The 21,357-nt window shown below is 40.3% G+C and overlaps 1 protein-coding gene across 5 annotated transcripts in view; it reads right to left on the bottom strand.

Moving 5' to 3' along the window:
* The window catches only part of SHANK2 (SH3 and multiple ankyrin repeat domains 2), a 354,487-nt gene that overhangs the window by 289,269 nt on the left and 43,861 nt on the right, over positions 1–21,357 (bottom strand). For all 5 annotated transcript variants that reach the window (XM_082223286.1, XM_082223288.1, XM_082223283.1 and 2 more), the window contains exons 2-3: positions 6,689–6,917; positions 273–476 (exon numbers count right to left, since the gene is read on the bottom strand). In XM_082223286.1, coding sequence (XP_082079412.1) covers positions 273–476; positions 6,689–6,892 — 408 coding nt within the window. In that variant the 5' untranslated portion in view covers positions 6,893–6,917. The remainder of the gene's footprint in view (positions 1–272; positions 477–6,688; positions 6,918–21,357) is intronic.

The raw sequence follows: 21,357 nt of genomic DNA, 5'->3' as shown, positions 1-21,357 counted from the left end.
GCACTTTGTCAAGGATTACCAAAGAGCAAGAGACATTCTTTACACGATCCTATGTAAATGCCCATCTTATTATCTCCATTATTTCAATTGTAACTTTTCTCAGATCCTCTCTCTCCCCACTCAAAACAGCTTCAGAGTACCAGGATGTGAGTCTTCTGTATATACGTTATACAACTACCTTAGGGTGAAGGGCAGTTAATAAATTAAAATCAACAACAACCTTCATACTGTTGATACACAAACCTTAAATAAATGATTGTTCATTAAAATACCTCTAAGGTTGGAACACCCTTGTTTACAGGTTGTGGATATTCCATAAGAAGTCTTTCTTCATCCAAAAATTTCCCATCTCTTCCATTGTTCGCAGGCTGAAACAAGCCATAATTGAGAACATCTTTCAAACTTTGATTCAATGTGCAAAGAATTCGCTGTTTTGCTACCCATACAGAAGCTTCAGGATTAAATCTAATACACTTCTGAAAAACACAAAAAGTAGAAAAGGCAGTTAATACACACAAAACATAAATTAATTCACATAAATTATCAGGGCTGCTACATAAGGTGAGTACCTCTTTAATTATTTAATATAAATGCTGATTCTTTATATAAAACAAACAATCTTGTCCATCCCACAAGAGATAAATAATGACATATTTCATATTTTTCTCCTTTACCTAGACATATCATATTTAAACTTTCTGATTCACATTAGATGCTATTAAAGGTAATATATGAACATTTTCAGTATACAGTAGTTACCTGCGGGAACAGTAGTTACCTGCGGGAACTACCAGCAAAAAGAAAATAATAAGTGGAAGAGGAACTTTGGATTCCAGCCTAGGCTTTCTACCTTCCTCAAATATGATTTTCACCTTGGCATACATATTGAACAGCCCTTATTAACCTCCAGGCAGGCAGTCCATTTAATGTAGTGATATATGAATATGTTTGCTGGCAGACATAACCTCTCCATGGAATAGCTGTGTCTAAACTACAGGAAAAAAAATGTTTGACGTGGCCAGTGAACTACTATCAGTGTCTGCAGGCAAAAGAGAGAGTAAAACAATGTCAATTACTACTCGAGAAAGAAATTCCACTGTCAGTGGATAGGACAGCAGAATTGTGGTTAGGTGTTTTGAGTATGTTGCACAGTACAGTAATATTAACAAGAAGAATAACAATTGTGTTACAGTGGTACCTCAGGTTAAGTACTTAATTCATTCCAGAGATCCGTACTTAACCTGAAACTGTTCTTAACCTGAAGCACCACTTTAGCTAATGGGGCCTCCTGCTGCCGCCGCGCCGCCAGAGCACGATTTCTTTTCTCATCCTGAAGCAAAGTTCTTAACCTGAAGCACTATTTCTGGGTTAGCGGAGTTTGTAACCTGAAGCGTATGTAACCTGAAGTGTATGTAACCCGAGGTACCACTGTATCTGAATCGTCCAACTTGAAGAACAACTGTGGTATGGAAACTGTGTGGCTACTAACTTTCCAGTGTGATGGCTGCTCAGATATAATCATTGTAATTTAGAGAGCAGTGCAAGTTGAATTATAACATGCTGCTTAGAAAACATGCAGTCTTTTTAAAGGTTAAGTACAACTTATCAGGCTTTCCTCAAGTAGTAAGAGACTGCATCTACATCAACTGTTGTAAAATCTGGCATGGACTTCAGCTGAAAATTTGTAGAATGACTGGCTAAACTATTGGGGTGACATTCAACTAAGTTTTACTCAGAGTAGACTCTGAACATGCCTAAATTAAGCCCCTTAATTTCAGTGGGCCTACTCTGTTAAAGCTGGATTAAATATCAAACTTGTTATTAAGATATAAAGTCACAAATCATGACTATACAAAGTGGTCAAAGGAGAGTCTTAGAGCAAGTAAGCCTGTAGCACCCCAAGGGACCAGTGGCCATCAGCTCCATTTCAGGATGTGCTGTTCTCAACTATAACTGCTCCATAGCTTCTGCAATAATGGGGACCAGCTTCCTCCCCCACCCAGCTTGGGTTGCAGCATGACAGCTGGTCTCCGGACTGGAACAGGCTGCACACAGAAGCTGCCAAGTATCTGTATCTCTGAATGGAAGATGATAGAGTTGGTGAAGGGACCCAACTATGCAGTAACACACCAGGATCTTGAGCTGCATGGAATGTGCAATGCCAGCCTGAAGCACTGGAAGCCTTGCCCATTCAACTCCCAGTATATTTGAAAAGCACTGATAAACTAGGAGCCCTGTGGATCGTATTCCTTTTGTCCCACCAGGACTACTACCAAAGGAGGTAACTGCTTGCAGTTGAAAATTTTACATCAGGAGCAACTGGGGGGCAGGGGCAGGGCAGGGCCACACTGCAGTCCTGCCAACACCAGGGTCACTGGTGCCTAACTGGGCAGTGAGGGGCTTTGCAGGCACACTGGCAGCTGAAAGGGATTGGCTTCACCACTGCACCCATTCAGCCTCTACCTTGCCACTGCTGTGTCCCTGCATCAGTGGCAGATTTGAGTACTACAGCATCTTGTGCAAGGCCAAAATTTGGCACCCCACCCCACTCGTGCTGTCATCCCAAAGGCAGGGCTGGGAAAGTACTAACTCGGCTTTGGGAAGGAAGACTCTAGGAACTGCCAGAGCTCTTGTGCCTCCTGTCCAAAGCCACGCTAGGTTTTGAGACGGCACCCCATCAGCTCAGCTCTTGGTGCATGCACATCTGTAAAGGTAAAGGTAAAGGGACCCCTGACCATTAGGTTCAGTCGTGACCGACTCGGGGGTTGCAGCGCTTATCTCGCTTTATTGGCCGAGGGAGCTGGTGTACAGCTTCCGGGTCATGTGGCCAGCATGCTGGCGAACGAGAGCAGTGCACGGAAATGCCATTTACCTTCCCGCCAGAGCAGTGCCTATTTATCTACTTGCACTTTGACGTGCTTTTGAACTGCTAGGTGGGCAGGAGCAGGGACCGAGCAATGGGAGCTCACCCCGTCGCAGGGATTCGAACCGCCGACCTTCTGATCAGCAAGCCCTAGGCTCTGTGGTTTAACCCACAGCGCCACCCATGTCCCTGAACACCACTGTTGTTGTTGTTTAGTCGTTTAGTCGTGTCCGACGCTTCGTGACCCCATGGACCAGAGCACGCCAGGCACTCCTGTCTTCCACTGCCTCCTGCAGTTTTGGCACACCACTTAAAGGTAAAGGTAAAGGTACCCCTGCCCGAACGGGCCAGTCTTGACAGACTGTGGGGTTTGTGCGCCCATCTCACATTTATTAGCCGGGGGCCAGCGCTGTCCGAGGACACTTCCGGGTCACGTGGCCAGCGTGACATCGCTGCTCTGGCGAGCCAGAGCCGCACACGGAACGCCGTTTACCTTCCCGCTGGTAAGCGGTACCTATTTATCTACTTGCACCCGGGGGTGCTTTCGAACTGCTAGGTGGGCAGGCGCTGGGACCGAACAGCGGGAGCGCACCCCGCCGCGGGGATTCGAACTGCCGACCTTTCGATCGGCAAGCCCTAGGCGTTGAGGCTTTAGCCCGCAGCGCCACCCGCGTCCCTGGCACACCACTTACATAGTCCTAAATCCACCCCAGCCTGCACCATCCCTGTCGGGAAGATAATGGCACAGTATTGCCATGCCAGCGACTCCTGCTCCTCAGCAAGGGAGGTCACCAGATATTACTTCTACATGATCTAACAAGTCAGAGCCATTTGATTCCCATTAAATGGAATAACCAGTGAAACAGGGGGGATTTGATTTAAATCAAATCAATTTAAATCACTAGTCAATAAGATTTGATTTAAATCTTCTTCTTTTTTAACAGAAAAACTTAATTCTTGCTGGTGTCATCTTAATATTTACAACTAGAGGAAGGTTTCATTTTTGGAATAATAAATTTTCAGAGCAGTTTTTACAGTTATATCAAAAATTACTGATTTGGTTATACTATTAGAAATACATAGACCGATAATTATGAAATTATTGTGAGGTTTAAAAGTTAACTGTTTATATTTGGACAACTTTTCTGCTGTGCTTTATTGGAAGGAAAAAAACAATCATTTCCTTAATAACAATTTAAACAATTTATTTAACTAAAACAATAACATTATAGCATATATATCTATATTTGTAAACTGATGTGGTTAAACAATTTTAAAAAAAACTTAGACTGAGTTTTAGCACACATGAAAAACTTAAAACAAATCATTATTTCCTGATGAATAGCCTTTGGACTATAATGTAACTTAAAGAGAAAACTATCTTTAGAAAGATTTTCCCCTAGAAACATTTTATTTTAAAAATCCAATTTAAATTTTAAAAAATCGATTTAAATATTTTTTTTTTGAAAAAAACACATATTGCTTTCTATTCACCCTGCAGTGAAATGGCTGTGGACCGATTCTCTTCTTTTCACTCTCTTGTCCAGCCACATCATCAATGTATGGGAAAGAAAACAGACACAACATGCCAGATGGTACTTTTCTACAGACAGCAGCAAATGAGCAACACATCCCCTGTCTCAGGCCGGAACCTGGAACACCCCTATGCCTCTGGGGCAAACACTGAACTCTCAGCATCAAACTAGATGTGGAAAAAAGCAACCACAATTGTTTGTTTACATTAAAAGGGGTGCAGAGATGAAGACACTGCTTTCCCAGCTACCTGTCCACAGTCAATTACTTCAAATCTGGGAAAAGCGGAAAAATGTACTACTAGTAGGAGGCAAGGCAGGAGAAGGATTTAGCTCCCTACACCTGTGTGCACCTTTTAATGTTTAAAAAAAACAAAACCCACCCAGATCTGTCATATCTAATTTGACTCTCAGATTCTGCAGCACTGAATGCCACCTAAGAGATAAGACACTGCTTTTACAGTATACAGTGGTACCTCGCAAGACGAATGCCTCGCAAGACAAAAAACTCGCAAGATGAAAGGGTTTTTTGTTTTTTGAGCTGCTTTGCAAGATGATTTTCCCTATGGGCTTGCTTCTTCTTCACAAGACGGAAACGTCTTGCAAGTTTGTTTCCTTTTTCTTAACACCGTTAATACAGTTGTGACTTGACTTTGAGGAGCAACTCATAGAACGCGTGTGGTAGCCTTTTTTGAGGTTTTAAAAGACTTTGGTGATTTTTGAAGCTTTTCCAAAACTTTCCCGACACCGTGCTTCGCAAGACGAAAAAAATCGCAAGACGACAAAACTCGCGGAACGAAATAATTTCGTCTTGCGAGGCACCACTGTATTTTGCCAGACTAACCGTTTTAGTCAAAAAAGGGAAAAATAATGAAACAATGTGGTGGAATAGCAGACGATATTATAATGTGTCACATCTACCAGATAGTTGTGAAATGCAAATGTAGGCAATCGGAAAACTGTTTCCAGAGAATTAATGGTGATCTAGCACAGGTCACAGTTCCAGGTAAAGGCAATAATGAACTCCTGGCAAATAGTCAAGGCTAAAACTAGTAAGGTTAATAAGAGATTAAAATGATGTCGGGATTTTGTAGTCCTGCTACCCTGTGCACTTTGGCATCTCACTGGTTTCAATGGGAGAGTTATACACATGCCCAAATCTCCCTCTCCGAAATCAATAAGACTAAAAAACACTTAATTGTGCCCTCCATTTATCCCCCAGTTTACTGTGAATTTAGTTTCAAGTCCCCAACCATGCCTGTATTGAATAAAACCAAATGTCACTACGTGGAGCCTCAGGTTACGTTGCCTCTGGTTTATGTCACCCTCGGCTTGAGACAGGCACAAACCAAGAAGTACCAGAACGGGTTACTTCCAGGTTTGCACCGTTCGCGCACACGCAGAAGAGCTAAATCATACTAAATCGCACATGCACAGATGCGATGCATCGTTTTTGGGTTGCGGCGGGGCCTCCGGAACAGATCCCCGCCGTAACCCGAGGTTCCACTGTGTTGTCCTAATCTTTTTCCTGACTTATTTCTGATATACATAATTATTTTATTTTATTTACTTTTTAAAATACCATAATCAATTAAAGTAATGATTCTTGCAGCACTAAATCTGTGACTAAAATAGAAAATTAATGAGGACATACACATATTTCCTGTCAGCCCAAAGTACCCTTCCATCTCACCAGATGGTTCTTGCACTACCCATCACTTAGGAGTAAGAAAACCACATTCCTCATTTCATTTTTGTTAATTTTTATTGAATTCCAGTGGCTAAGGAGTACTTCTGAGAAATAGAGATTAAAGAATCAGAACACAGAACCCTTTCATTTAGGATTTTTAAAGAGTTCAAAATCTACATCTCAATCCCTTTGAAAACATATTGGAAAAACATGTACATGAACAGAGGGAATATGCATAGAAACATCCACAAAAGGTGAGGATTTAACTCCCTGTATTCTAGATAGCCTCTTCTTGCCAGATATGAATGAGCAAATGAAAGAATGCATGCCATAATGATTTTCAGTCTACTTACCAAAGTAACATGCACAAGGTACATTACACATTCCATCTTAGTTAATGTAGAAAACAAAACTGCTCTAAAATTATTGCCATACCCTATAGCTTCAGTTTATGCTTCTATGATTCTACATGACAGAACTACTACCTACATGCTTTAATCATTAAACATCCTGACCAGACTCTGACATAGTTTAATTGACTACTTCAACTCAAATCTGATGTATGGCCTTGGTCAATAAACTTTTTAATGGAGTTCACCTTACCGTCTGCTGTAGGTCAGGTATTATAATCCGCATCACTAATGTATTGCTCTTGGAGTCTTCCATTCTGCTACTTGGCTTCTCTGCGGTAGCCCTGATAGTATCGTAAATGGTTTCTTCTTTGGAGCTGTCCGATTCAGATTCCACTGAATAGTCTGAAAAACTCTGAGCCATCTCATCTTCACTTGACGTTGGACTGCGAGGCATGTTCAGCACCTCTTACTGCATTTGGCTAAAATAGACAAAGTCAAAATCAAATTATATAGGTTAAATTCTGGATGTAGTTCAGGCAGCAGAAAGGGAGTAGGGTTGGGGGTTTTTAAATCTATATAAATATTTTATCTATTTCTATTTATCAGTCAAACTAGTGTAACTGAGATATAAAAACATTTGCAGTTTAATAAAATGTGACAGAGGATGGAAAACATGGTATAATGCCCATGTATATTTCAGCCTGATTTCTTTAATAGGAGCATTGGAAGAATAGCATGCAGTCCATATCATGTCCTTTTCAAAGCCATGGCAAAAGTCTATTTATTTGTCTATCTGTTTATCTATCTGTAAACATCCACATAGTTAACGACCATTATAGAAAACAACTAAAAGTTAATCGGCTATTGAAATATCATATAAAACACATCAAGCTTGCATGATTATTTCAATAAATAGAAGCAGCCGCAGCAGCAACACCGGCAGCAATATGGCCAATGATCAAGAGCAGTTTCTTCAGGCATTCAAGTAATGTATGTGAGGGTAAGGACCAGGACTGTAGCAGGAGCCCCTATGTTCATTCATATGGACAAGGTCTATGCAGACTTTCAGAACTAACATGCATACATCCAGGTGGGGACTGAAGCCATGAACCTGCTGGCTCCCCACAAACATACGTTCCTTGCATGTATTCAGTGGTCTAGTGTCTCAGACTCTGTTCCCTATTCCTAAAATGCAAATTATAATTACAATAAAAAAAATTCCTTCCAGTAGCACCTTAAAGACCAACTAAGTTAGTTCGTGGTATGAGCTTTCGTGTGCATGCACACTTCTTCAGATACGTGTGCATGCACACGAAAGCTCATACCAAGAACTAACTTGGTCTTTAAGGTGCTACTGGAAGGAATTTTTTTATTTTGACTATGACAGACCAACATGGCTACCTATCTACTACTATAATTACAATGACCAACTTTTGTAAGGTTTATTATTTAATTATTAAATTGGTATACCTGAAGATCATAGGGTGATTTGCAACATAAAAACACAAAATACCTAATAAAACAAAAACAAAAACAAACTCGTAACACCCACTCCCACAATAACTTGATTACAGGGAAATGTTTTCACTTGGCGCCTAAAGATATGTAATGAAGGCCCCAGGCAAGCCTCCCTGGGGAGAGCATTCCACAAACAGGGAGCCACCACCGGAAAGGCCCATTCTCATATTCTCAGTGGTCAGGGATGATGGGAATTGTAGTCCCAAAACATCTGGTGTCAGTCAGGGTCCTACCCTCCCAAGCCAGGTGGAAGAGGCCTGCAAGGCAAGAAGCAGATCTTCCAGGACTCACAGACAAAATAAAGGTAATTAACAGTAGCAGCTGTTTGCTGTGTACTTTGCCAATATTGTAAAATGATCTTATTTGTGGCAACAGTTTTATACATTCGAGCAATGCTATCTTGTATGCAGTTACTTCAGATATAATAAATCCATATTTAATAATACATGTTAAAACATTGCTTTGAAATTCTGTGTTTGAGAAGAAATCAATTTACATTGGCTTTCTTTTGAGCAGAGAATTCCTCGAGGGGATATTTCATTTTAGTATGCTTCAATGAGTTGTGGATTAATACAGCTCTCTGAAGTATTGTCCCTTAAATTCAACAGAGAGCATAAACACTGCACTGGCTTCTCTGTTCTCCCACAGACAAATGAAAATTTTTTTGGCCTGCCTGCACCATTTAAAAAGATAAAGCAAACTTCAACATGGCTAGAAGTCAAAAGATATTTTAAATATCAGTTTCCCCCCTCCATAAAAAGCAGCTTGGATGCATAGTTCAATGGGAACTCCAGTGAAGAGGGGGGTAAATCGCATTTGCACAGCCTACAGAAGTAGAACTGAGCTGCGCAATATTCATGACTTACGCTGAATACATTTGCGAAGGGGAGCACACTCTTAAACTAAGAGGAATCAAATAGACAAGTTTTGTTTATTTAATATATTTATGCCCCATATTTCCAAAGATTTATCGAATTATTCATAATGTGATATCAGGAGCCGGAGTCAGGTGTAGGTCAGCAATAAAAAACACTGTCAGTGAAGTTAATGCTTTATTCCAAGGTTTCCCCCCCCCCCAAGCAATCAGAGACTGTGGCTGCACACAACCAATCTCTCCTCTGCTCTTTTCATTCCTCTGCATGTTCTGGGAGACCGGGGGGGGGGGGGAGCTGGTCGCAAGAGGAGAGGGAGACTCCCTGGACTCTTCAGCAGCTGGCCTCATCTCTGTCTCTTTGCCCTCCTCCTCTCCAGCCTCTGAATACCGCTTCTTCCTGATCACTCAACCCTATTACCTCTCCTGCTTCCAACACCTCTTCCTCACAGTCTGCTCCTGCTCCTTCTGATTACTCATCATCATCCCACCACCAGTCCTCTGGCCCCCAGCCTTCTTCCCATGGGGGTTTCCTAGCTGGTGCCTCCCACCACTCCATGGCATCCAGCCAGTCCACGACATCTGGAGAATTTGGACAGAAAGAAGTTGTTCCTCCTTTGTCATATATAAGTACACAATGGCCTGGTTCACACATTATGGTAGGCCAAACTATGGCTTACCAGAACCGCATGAAAATGTGGACTCCTGACAAGCAGCCTGCATTCACTTAGCTCCTCTGCATTCTTCTTTACTCCTGCGCTACAGTGAACTAAGTCAAGGTCTGGCTTAGTGTATCTTTGAACCACAGCTAATAATGAGCTGCAGTTTGTTTGTGTGGTACGAATGTAAAAAAGAGAGAGCAGAGCAGAGTCATTTAGCTGTAAAAGCTTCTACGGGACTCTGCACTTTTGTGTGGCCTCAGTAAGCCATAGTTTGGCTATCTGTGACATAGACACATCATTGACATTAAGCCAGTGTCAGAACCTGAGATAGATATAATGCTTTGTACTCAAGGGCTGGCTCAAAGACAACCTTGTGAAAACATTTTCATAATTGTTTTATCACACTGAGTCATCTTTTAGTAAATGACCCCATCACTCATGGCCTGAAAACACATTTAAGGAGGCTTGCTAGGAAAAATTCTGAAGGGAGAACGAAAGTAAAAGGCAGACTTTTGTTTCTTGTGGTCCAGTTTGCACACAATTTTCAACCATAGTTTATTTCAGTAAATGAGCAGCATGCTTATTAGATACTGTTGAACTTGCTCTTTCCAAAGCCAGGAGGCAGCAAACCAGAGGTTGGCTTACCAATAGCAGATGTGGCCTCTTTTCCCCAAGTAAACCAAGTGGTAAGACAAAGAACAAATCTTGAATTTTTGCTTGTGGTTTGTTTGAAGAGAAACAGAATTCAAGCAACAGTTCACATATAATGCTAAACCAGCCTTTGGTTTTCCCCCCTTCCAGCTTTCATCAGCATGCTGCTCATTCACATTAAACCCCAATTTACTTTTAACTATGATTTAACATTATGCACAAATCAGGCCAGAAATGGCTTCAGACATAATTGCTTTCTCTGCGAGCTCCAAGATTTATAGAAACAGTGGCACTAAGAGTGTAAATGAAGAATAGGTGTTTTTGTAATCCAATCTTTTGCATTACAGGAATAAACATATTAAATGCTGATTTCAATCTTCATTAAATACACACAGAGAGAAGGATTTTATTTCTATTGCAATATATGGATACATTAGTGGTGCAGATTTACTAAACAATGTTACTGCAAATGTTACAGAATTGCATTAACACATCATTAAGATGTGATGAACACCAGCATGAGAAAGAAATTTAAATTGTTCATTCTAGCTAGCAGATTGGCATACTCTAAAAGCACACAAATGAGTAGTTCGGCACAGAAACAACTATGCCTCTAATTTATAAAACTTGCTGAGTATTATTTTTAAACTTTTTAATAACATCTTCTTAAAATACTTTCTTTTCCTTAAAGCTTTTAAAATGCAACCAATGAAAAAGTTTAGATCTAAAGAACTAAACTCCACTTGGTTTTAGTGATGGTGCTAACATTTGCATTTTCTTGTCTTGGAAATATAAATCGGAGGCACTTGCCTCAGGTACGAGAGTAGCTTTACAAGTCCAAAGGTTCTTCCGTGGCTCATAGCACACATGCTATCTCACATCCTCTATACCACCTGGTCTTCATCTCCTGATGCTAGAGAACAGACGTTCTCTCATACATGGCCCACTGTTGATTCTCACATGTATCTGATAAAGGAGCATATATTTCAGGTACAAATTACAGTAGTGCCCCCTGCTGAATTCAAAAACAGCTGGGCTACAGAGAAACTGTGTTGCTTGATCAGCCAGGAGAGAATGGGTACTTAATAATTTATGTAGAAATTCAACTCTCCACTGAATGTCTTATTCATTTACAATGTTTTAATCCCACTTTTCATTCCAGAGACCTTCAAGGTGGCTTTTGATGACTGGAGAGTGGAACTCCTAGGTTGGAATTCAATACCAGTGGTAAGGCAATGATTCCACCACCACAAGGATTTCTGTCTGCACAATGCGATGTTCTCTTCTTCTCCTTCCTGCCCCCCCCACGTACCCTTAAATCTGTTCTAGGGGTTCCCTCAACCACCTGGTGATGTTTAGAGGGAGCAGGGCATGCGGGGGAGGGGAGTTCCATTGCACAGGAGGGAATCTTTGTGCTGGCAGGACTCATTCGTAGAATACTACCCCTAGTATTTTGTAGATTAGTATATACAAAACACCTTTCTTAGATGACAACTATAGTGACGTAAGGTATTGCTCCTGTGATTTATATGCCATGAACTGCTTGCCTCATTGGCACTTACCACAACAATGTTCCTTGCCCCTTCCCCCTTTCTTCCCTTATACTGCTCTTTATTGTCTTACCAACTTCAATGAAGACAAAAGACTAGACCAGCTACCAAACAATGATGACATGAATTATTAGGAGCTCCTTTTGTTTCGGGTAATTTGATAAGAGCTATAGAGTTCATATATTTGTTTTCCTGGATTTCAAAGTGTGTGGCGTTTTTTAAATTTTTATTATAAATTATTATTTCTCTATATTTTATCATTTTGTTATTGTTAAAGGTAATAGAGAATCACACTTAGTTACTGGTTTAAAAAAACTGAAGCTAGCAGGAACCTTAAGACTGACTGATACATTATGACATAAACACGGGGTTCCAAAAAAAGGCTTGCCTCCTTTTCATGCAAAAGCCCCCTGACAGCTTTCTGAAGCTAGGCTGTGAGATGGGGAAATGATTGGCAGGTGAGATGGCATTTGCAGGGAGAACTGGTAAACAAAGGAAAGGTTTCTCCTTCCAATTTCCCCCTACAAATACACCTCCTACATTCACATCACCTTGGCAAGAACATATATTTGAACAGGCAACAACCGATTAACACACATCCAAATGATGCACAATCGTACACACACAAATGGTGCTGAACCCAGAAAGGGTGGGGCAGGGCATGTTTATATGTGTTCCGCCAGTGGGTGCAGAGGCTGGGGATGAACCCCACACACGAAATGATTGACAACTATAGTTTCACTCATAGACAATATCAAATTTCAGCCACTGTGGTTGGCCACAGTGGGAAAGAGAATGCTGGATTACATACACCTTTGTTCTAATCCAGTAGCATTGTACCATGAGATCTCGCAATAGTATCCCAAAGCAAGGAAGATCTTAAAAGCTCTTTTCGCCCTGGATAACCCCAAGCAAACCCTTCCTTGGAGTTTGACTTGTGTGATACCTCCAAACACAAATTAATAGGTGCCATCTTCTTCTTCTTTTTTAACACATAAACAAACATGTATAATTTCAAATCCTTTTTTCTTAAACCTTACTTCGCCGACTTCCCCGTACCTCCCCTTTCTGCATCCCAATTCCCAAATTTGTTTCAGCAAATCCTCCCCCTTGATTTTATCTAATTTTCCCTTGTTCTTTTCTTTTACTTAATCTTTTACAGCTGTAGTCCCCTGTTTTCTATAACCTCAACATTTTAGCACTCACTAATTTTACAGTATTTCTTAAGGTAAATTTTGAATTTCTTCCAATCTTCTTCCGCCATCTCTTTCCCCTGGTCTCGGATTCTGCCAGTCATTTCAGCCAGTCCCATATAGTCTATCACCTTCATCTGCCATTCTTCCAGAGTGGGTAGATCCTGTGTCTTCCAATACTTTGCGATGAGAATTCTTGCTGCTGTAGTAGCATACATAAAAAAAGTCCTGTCTTTCTTTGACACCAATAGGCCGACAATGCCCAAGAGAAAGGCTTCTGGTTTCTTAGGAAAAGTACATTTAAGTACCTTTTTCATTTCATTATATATCATTTCCCAGAAGGCCTTAAACTTCGGGCACGTCCACCAAAGGTGAAAAAAAGTACCTTCAGTTTCTTTACATTTCTTTTTTTTATAATAATTTTTATTGCATTTTTTCCAAATTACAGAAAGAACAAAAGAATGAACAGAATAGAAAAAAAAGAAAGAAAGAAAAGAACAGAAAATCACAACCATTTCAGGAACTTATTTCAAATTTCCATTGGACTTCCCCACATCTCCCGCATAATGCATTCTTGATAATAAAGTTATCAGCAAATTATACCCTTACTTCGTGTGTTTCTTTATATTTTCAGTTGCAATTTAAGTTTAAATCTCTTATTCTCCATTTACTCTAAAAATATAACATAATGTCGTTTTTACCCATTTAAACTTTGATTCTTTCATAAATGTTGCCCAATTTCATAGATAATTAAATTTCGTTGCTGGGGCTAACGTTCCAAATCATACGGCATCTTATGATTCATACAACTTATAATACTTTTGCAGATAGTCTTTAAATTTTTTCCAGTCCTCCTCCATTGCCTCTTCTCCCAGGTCTCGGATCCTTGCAGTCATCTCGGCTAGTTCCATGTAGTTCATCAGTTGCGTCTGCCAATCCTCCAGTGTGGGCAAATCTTGGGTCTTCCAATGCTTGGCGATAAGAATTCTTGCTGCTGTTGTAGCATACATAAAAAAAGTTCTATCCTTTTTTAACACCTTCTGGCCGACAATGCCCAGAAGGAAGGCCTCTGGTTTCTTGGGAAAGGTGTACTTGAACACCTTTTTTAACTCGTTATAGATCATTTCCCAGAAGGCCTTCAATCTTGGACAAGTCCACCAGAGGTGAAAGAATGTCCCCTCAGCTTCCTTACATTTCCAACATTTATTATCGGACAAATGGTATATCTTAGCCAGTTTGACCGGGGTCATGTACCACCTGTATACCATTTTCATAATATTTTCTTTCAGAGCATTACATGCAGTAAATTTCATACCGGTGGTCCATAACCTCTCCCAATCTTCAGACATGATATTATAACCAATGTCCTGAGCCCATTTTATCATTGCTGATTTAACTATCTCATCCTGGGTGTTCCATTTAAGCAGCAAGTTGTACATTCTCGATAATAACTTGGAGGCGGCGCGAAACAAGTAATGGCGGTCCTCTTTGCGCAGCGAAGAGGGGCTCCGCAGAAAAGGGTCGTTCGCTACGGCAAAGCGACGACCCATTAAGTTAAACCACGAGCAGAGTGAGCTCGTGGCCGTGGGATCCGGCGGGCACCCAGAGCGACCCCCAAAACGAAGAAGGGACCCCGTAAGGGGCTCCGGAAGCGCGGAGGGGAAGCGGTGCTGTGGATTCATCGCTCTTTCTGCGGGAGTGAAGCCGCGCGGCTGTTACGGATGAGCGCCGACCTTTCTTCCTTTACATTGGATTACAAATCAACTACTCGTGAGTAAGATTCATTTGAGATTGGATTACAAATTTATGAATTTGGCTGAAAGCGGGAGACGAGAAAAAGGAAGTCCGTCTCCCGGTGGTGCTTAGTGATCAAAGGCAAAGGAACTGACAAGCTGGAAGCAGTACAAAAGGGTTTTTAAGTGAGAGACAGCATACGTCTGGAGAAGTCGGAAACTGAAGGGAAAGGCAAGTCACCTTTATTTTCTTGCTATTGTGTTTACTCTGTTTGGGGATTTTCTCCTCTGCTGGACCTTTAAAAACTTTAAAGACTTGAAAATCCCTAGTCCCGGACTTGCAGCGGGCAAAAGGTTGTTTTGCGGATACACTTACAAAACTGAAACGGATACTTAGAGGCATTACCGGTGGATACAATTAAGCAACTGTATTTTGCACCTTTTAAGAAACTATTGTGGCAAAATTGAGAGGGCTCTGCCAGAGGGAAAAGGTTTTCTCTAAAGACTATGGTTAATTTATTTAATTGCAGGAACTTTAATGGCGACTGAAACTTTGTTTCTTCTCTCATGAACTGAACAATACTCCCTCTAGTGGAGTTTGGGATTTACAATTTCCTGAGAACCAACTTTGTTTTGTCTCTCTGTGGTCTGGTTATTCACTCTGAGGCCTGCCTTTCCCATGGAACTTTTGACAGTTTGACCTTGAATCCAAAGACAGGTGTGGAATGAGCGACCGAGTAAAAACAAGAGCTGCGTCGAAAGCAGGGAAAGGCAAATTGGTACAAACAACTTTGGTTTCCCAGGCTCGCAGATCTTCAGTCCCTGCTGTTCTACAGGCTGTACCATCACCAACAACCCCAGCTGAAGAAGCTGAACAGTTAACAAGTGAAGATATGGCAGCTGGGGGATCTAATATTCTCTTAGAGGAAATGTTACAACAATTTGCAATTTTGAATAAAAAAGTGGACGACCAAACTGCAAAAATTGACTTAGCCACATCTTCAATTACCAAACTCTCTGAACAGGTGGCTAAGCATTCACAAGATATTGGAAATCTAAAGGACGCTGCATCTGAAAATCGAAAATTGGCCGAGGCTGCGAATGAAAAAGCAGAAGCAGCAACTAAAGAAGTGGAGGAACTGAAAGGAGAGGTAAGGCCGCTCCATAAACATATTACTGACCAGCAGGCCTACCTGTCTTTGGTGGAATTGCGAAACAGGGAAAATAATTTGAGATTACGCTCTATCCCAGAGATTGAGAAAGAGGACTTGATTGGCTTCTTAACAACAGAATTTTCTAAATTCTGGGGTATAAACGAAGATACAGACTTTAAAATAACAACTGCATTCAGATTGGGAAGGGCTGCTGGGAGGGACAGGCCTAGAGACTGTTTGATTATCTTAAGGACTAAGCAGGAGAGAGACAAGCTACTTGACCTACATTTTAACAAAGCACTTGAGATCCAGGACAGAAGAGCACAAATCTACAAGGATATTCCTAAACAATTACTGGATCTCAGATCTAACTACACTGACCTAGTTGGACTTTTGAGAGGTAACGGAATACCATACAGGTGGGAGTTTCCACAAGGCCTCTCATTCAAATACAAAGGAAAGAAGACAAAAATCAAAACGAAAGAGGACAGCCAGAAGTTCTTACACGACCACGGAGAAGACTTGCAGAAAGGAGTGGCAGCTATTTGGCCACCACCAGAGTCTGGAAAAGAGTTACCACCCTCGGATTTGGACAAAAAAGAAGACGCCCAATAAGAGTAACAACAGATTGATACAGGATGTCTCTGCAGCTGTATAGTTGGAACATTAATGGCGCGAATTCCCCGGAAAAACGCAAAAGGATCTTCCATATTCTAAAGAAAGAAAATTTGGACATAATTTGTTTGCAAGAAACCCATGTGACCAGGCTACACAGGAAGGTGTTAATAAATAAAAGATTAGGCCAAGAATTTATCTCATCAGATAGAGTTAAGAAGAGAGGCGTGGTGATCTACGCCAAGGAGAATTTATCACCAAAATTTTTGTTCAAAGACGAACAAGGAAGAATCTTGGCTATTGAAATATCGATTCAAGGAGAGAAAGTTTTGATATTAGGGATTTATGCACCAAATGAGGGGAAATCAGAATTTTATAAGAAGCTGCATGAGACACTACTGGACTATCTGGACTATTCCAACATCATTATGATGGGAGATATGAATGGGGTCGTCTCTACTTTTATGGATAAGTCACAGAATCAGAATCTGACCAAAGATGGAAGACTACCAAAAACTTTCTTTGAACTAACTGACAATATGGACTTAATTGACTTATGGAGGACGAGAAACCCCCTAGGTAAAGAAGGAACTTTCTTTTCTGAGGCCCACCTGTCATGGACAAGAATCGACCAAATCTGGGCAACTAGAGGGCTGGCACATAAGACTACAAAAATAGAAATCTGCCCAAAGACTTGCTCCGACCATAACGCTTTGAAAATGGAAATGAGATTTACTACTGCCGACTCCTTCAGATGGAAAATGAATGACAACCTGTTAAGAGATCAAGAGATTGTAAAGAAGGCCCAAAAAGCCTTAAAGGACTACTTTGAAATTAACTTGAATACCTCGGTGGAAAAAAGAATAATCTGGGACGCAAGCAAAGCTGTTATGAGAGGGTTCCTGATACAACAGAATACGATCAAGAAAAAACTTTGGAATGGTAAAAAAGACAAGATATTGGAGAAGATAAGAGATGGAGAGAAAAAATTAAGATTGAATCCAAAATCAAAAGAGACTTTAAGAGAAATCAAATTTCACCAGTCACAATATGCGAAATTGATTAACCAAGAAGTGGAATGGAAAATCAAACAAATGAAACAAAGATCTTTTGAATCTGCGAATAAATGTGGGAAACTGCTAGCTTGGCAGTTGAAAAAGAGACAAAAATTAAATTATGTTACCAACTTAGAAGTTGAAGGGAAAAACATTCAGAAACCGGGAGAAATTAGAAAGTGTTTCCAGAAATATTTTAAAAAACTGTATACACAAGGGTCCGAGGAAGCAACTGAGATAGAACAATTTTTGAAAGACAACGGTCTACCAAAATTATCTCAAGAGAAAAAATCAATCTTGAACTGCAAAATAACACAACAGGAAATCGAGGATGCCATTCAGAATATGCAACTAGGCAAATCTCCAGGCCCTGATGGACTCACCTCCAAGTACTACAGGATGTTAAAAGACTATTTGATACAACCATTAATGGAGGTTTGCAACCAGATTATGGGGGGAGGGAGGGCACCAGATACGTGGAAAGAAGCATTCATCACACTGATACCTAAAGTGGAAACTGAAAAGACTCAACTTAAGAACTACCGTCCCATCTCACTCCTAAATGTGGATTACAAAATATTTGCGGATATTTTGGCTAATAGATTTAAAAAAGTATTAAATGAAGTAATCCATAAGGACCAAGCAGGCTTTCTCCCAGGTAGACATTTGTTTGATAACACCAGGAACATTATCGATATTCTGGAACTTTTACAAACAAATATTAACACCAAAGCAGTGTTAATTTTTATTGACGCGGAGAAGGCCTTTGACAACATTTCTTGGAAATTTATGAAGAAAAACTTGGAAGGGATGGGAGTGGGAAGGGGGTTTGAGAATGGAATAGAAGCAATCTATTCAGAACAAAAAGCTAAGTTGATAGTGAACAATGTGGTGACAGAAGAACTTCATATTGAAAAAGGAACACGTCAGGGGTGCCCTCTATCCCCTTTATTGTTTATTTCAGTCCTGGAGGTTTTGCTGAATATGATAAGGGAGGATCGGCAGGTACAAGGAATACGGGTCGGAGCGAAACAATATAAACTGAAAGCATTTGCAGATGACTTGGTTTTAACATTACAGGAGCCAGAACCTAGTACAAAAAGAGTTTTGGAATTGATTCAGAAATTTGGTCGGGTGGCGGGTTTTAAGTTGAACAAACAAAAAACTAAGGTGTTAGGGGAAAACTTGACAGTTACTGAAACAGAGGGGTTTCAGAAGGAAACAGAACTAAACATTGTTAAAAAAGTGAAATACCTGGGGGTCAATCTGTCTTCTAAGAATTTGAATCTATTTAAAGATAATTATGAGAAATGTTGGTCAGAAGTTAAAAAAGATTTAGAAATTTGGTCAAGATTGAAACTATCCTTGTTAGGCCGAATTGCAGCTATAAAAATGAACGTTTTGCCAAAGATGTTGTTTTTGTTTCAAGCCTTGCAGGTTGTGGACAGAGTGGAATGTTTTGGAAAGTGGCAGAAGGATATTTCTAGGTTTGTCTGGCAGGGCAAAAAGCCCCGAATAAAGTTTAAAATACTAACTGATGCAAAGGAGAGAGGGGGGTTTGCCCTGCCAGACTTAAGGTTATATTATGAAGCTGCGGCCTTCTGCTGGATGAAAGATTGGATTTTATTGGAAAACACTGATGTCCTAGATCTGGAAGGCTTCAATAATTCGTTAGGTTGGCATGCGTATTTGTGGTATGACAAGGGGAAAACACATGGAATGTTTAAAAACCATATTGTCAGAAAAGCAATATATATGGTCTGGAAAAAATATAAAGACTTATTGGAAAGCAAAACTCCGAGGTGGATTTCACCAATAGAGGCCAAAGCTCGGAAAACACCCAATATGGAGGCATACTGGCCGAAATATTGGGAAATAATAGAAAACATTGGAGGTAATTGGAGGTTGCAGAGCTTTGAAAAATTAAAGGATAAGGTGCAAAATTGGCTACACTATGCCCAAATTAATGAGGTTTTTAAGCTAGATAAAAAAATAGGATTCCAGGTGGAAAAATCGAAACTTGAGACAGAGTTGCTAGAACCAGTTTCTTTACATTTCCAACACTTATTATCAGGCAAATGGTAGATTTTTGCTAGCTTGACTGGGGTCATGTACCACCTGTAAATCATTTTCATAATATTCTCTCTTAAGGCATTACATGCCGTAAATTTTATACCGGTGGTCCACAACTGTTCCCAGTCAGCAAACATAATGTTATGACCAATGTCTTGTGCCCACTTAATCATGGCTGATTTAACTGTTTCATCTTGTGTATTCCATTTCAGCAACAAGTTGTACATAAGACAGATTCTTAGTATTGGGTTCTAACAGTTCTGTTTCTAGTTTTGATTTCTCCGCCTGGAAGCCAATTTTCGTGTCCTGTTTATAAACCTCCATTATTTGGTAATAATGGAGCCAATCTCGTACTTTAAGCTTCAATTTCTCATAACTCTGTAATTTCAGTTTATCTCCCTCTTGTTCCAAAATTTCCCAATATTTTGGCCATTTGGCCTCCATATTGAGCTTTTTCACGACTTTAGCCTCCATTGGCGACAACCACCTTGGGGTTTTATTTTCCAACAAATCCTTGTATCTAATCCAAACATTATATAATGCTTTCCTAACAATATGATTTTTAAAGAAGGTACTGGAGATATTAAGATGAGGAATTATTAAAATGATGCAATGAAGATGGCACCTATTGAAAATCAAAAAATCAATAGGTGCCATCTTCATTGCATCATTTTAATAATTCCTCATCTTAATATCTCCAGTACCTTCTTCATTTCAGGGACAACAGGATCCTATTTATACAATTTCAAGGCTATATTCTATCACAAAACAACTTTCCTGTAAAACTTTTCTTTTTAGATACAGGTAGGTAGCTGTGTTGGTCTGCTGCAGTCAAAACAAAATAAAAAAATTCCTTCTAGTAGCTCCTTAGAGACCAACTAAGTTTGTTATTGGTATGAGCTTTCGTGTGCATGCATACTTCTTCAGATACAGTGGTACCTTGGGTTAAGTACTTAATTCGTTCAGGAGGTCTGTAACCTGAAACTGTTCTTAACCTGAAGCACCACTTTAGCTAATGGGGCCTCCTGCTGCTGCTGTTCTTATCGTGAAGCAAAGTTCTTAACCTGAAGCACTATTTCTGGGTTAGCGGAGTCTGTAACCTGAAGCTTATGTAACCTGAAGCGTATGCAACTCGAGGTACCACTGTACACTGAAACAGAAGTCACCAGACCCTTATATAAAGTGAGAGGGTGGGGAGGGGTATTACTCAGAAGGGTGGTGTAATACCCCTCCCCACCCTCTCTGAGTAATTGTAGGGGGTTCAACAAGATGACCCTTGGTTATAGTCAGTTGTTGTAGCTTGTTTATACTTACCCTGCCCCACTGCCCTGCTTACAGTTATGAAGAGTGTTCTTATGTTATGAATAGTTTGTGTCACCATTAAGAAAAAGAGGTGGGAATAGGCCAATATACATATGGACTGTCCCTGGATAAAGTGGCTTTTCTTCTTTGAGCTTCTAAGTTTTTAACCTAGCTCAAGGTGTCATCTGAACTAGCCCAGATGTTTAACTGATAATCAATCACAGCCAGTCCATTATTTGAAAAATAAGACTTTAGAGCCGTCTTGCCCAAAATGGCAACTCGACATTCCATTTTGGCCACTGAAGGCTGGTTTAAGGAGCCATTTGGCACCTGGCTTATATATCTGAGTTTCTAACACTGTTGCAGAATAAGGAAAGTACTGCCTATATTTCATTATGAGAAATAACAGTGCTTTGCCCTTTTGTTTTAAAAATGCTTTCTACTGTCTTTATGCATAATGGGTGAAATAATCTTTCTTTACAAAATTATTCCTTCCCCCATTCCCCATGAATTTTTGCTTTCGCTAAAGCACATTATCTTTC

This window comes from Podarcis vaucheri, assembly GCF_965113315.1.
Source record: "Podarcis vaucheri genome assembly, chromosome: 1".
Classification (NCBI taxonomy): Eukaryota; Metazoa; Chordata; class Lepidosauria; order Squamata; family Lacertidae; genus Podarcis; species Podarcis vaucheri.
This window is presented reverse-complemented; position numbering and strand designations above follow the sequence as displayed.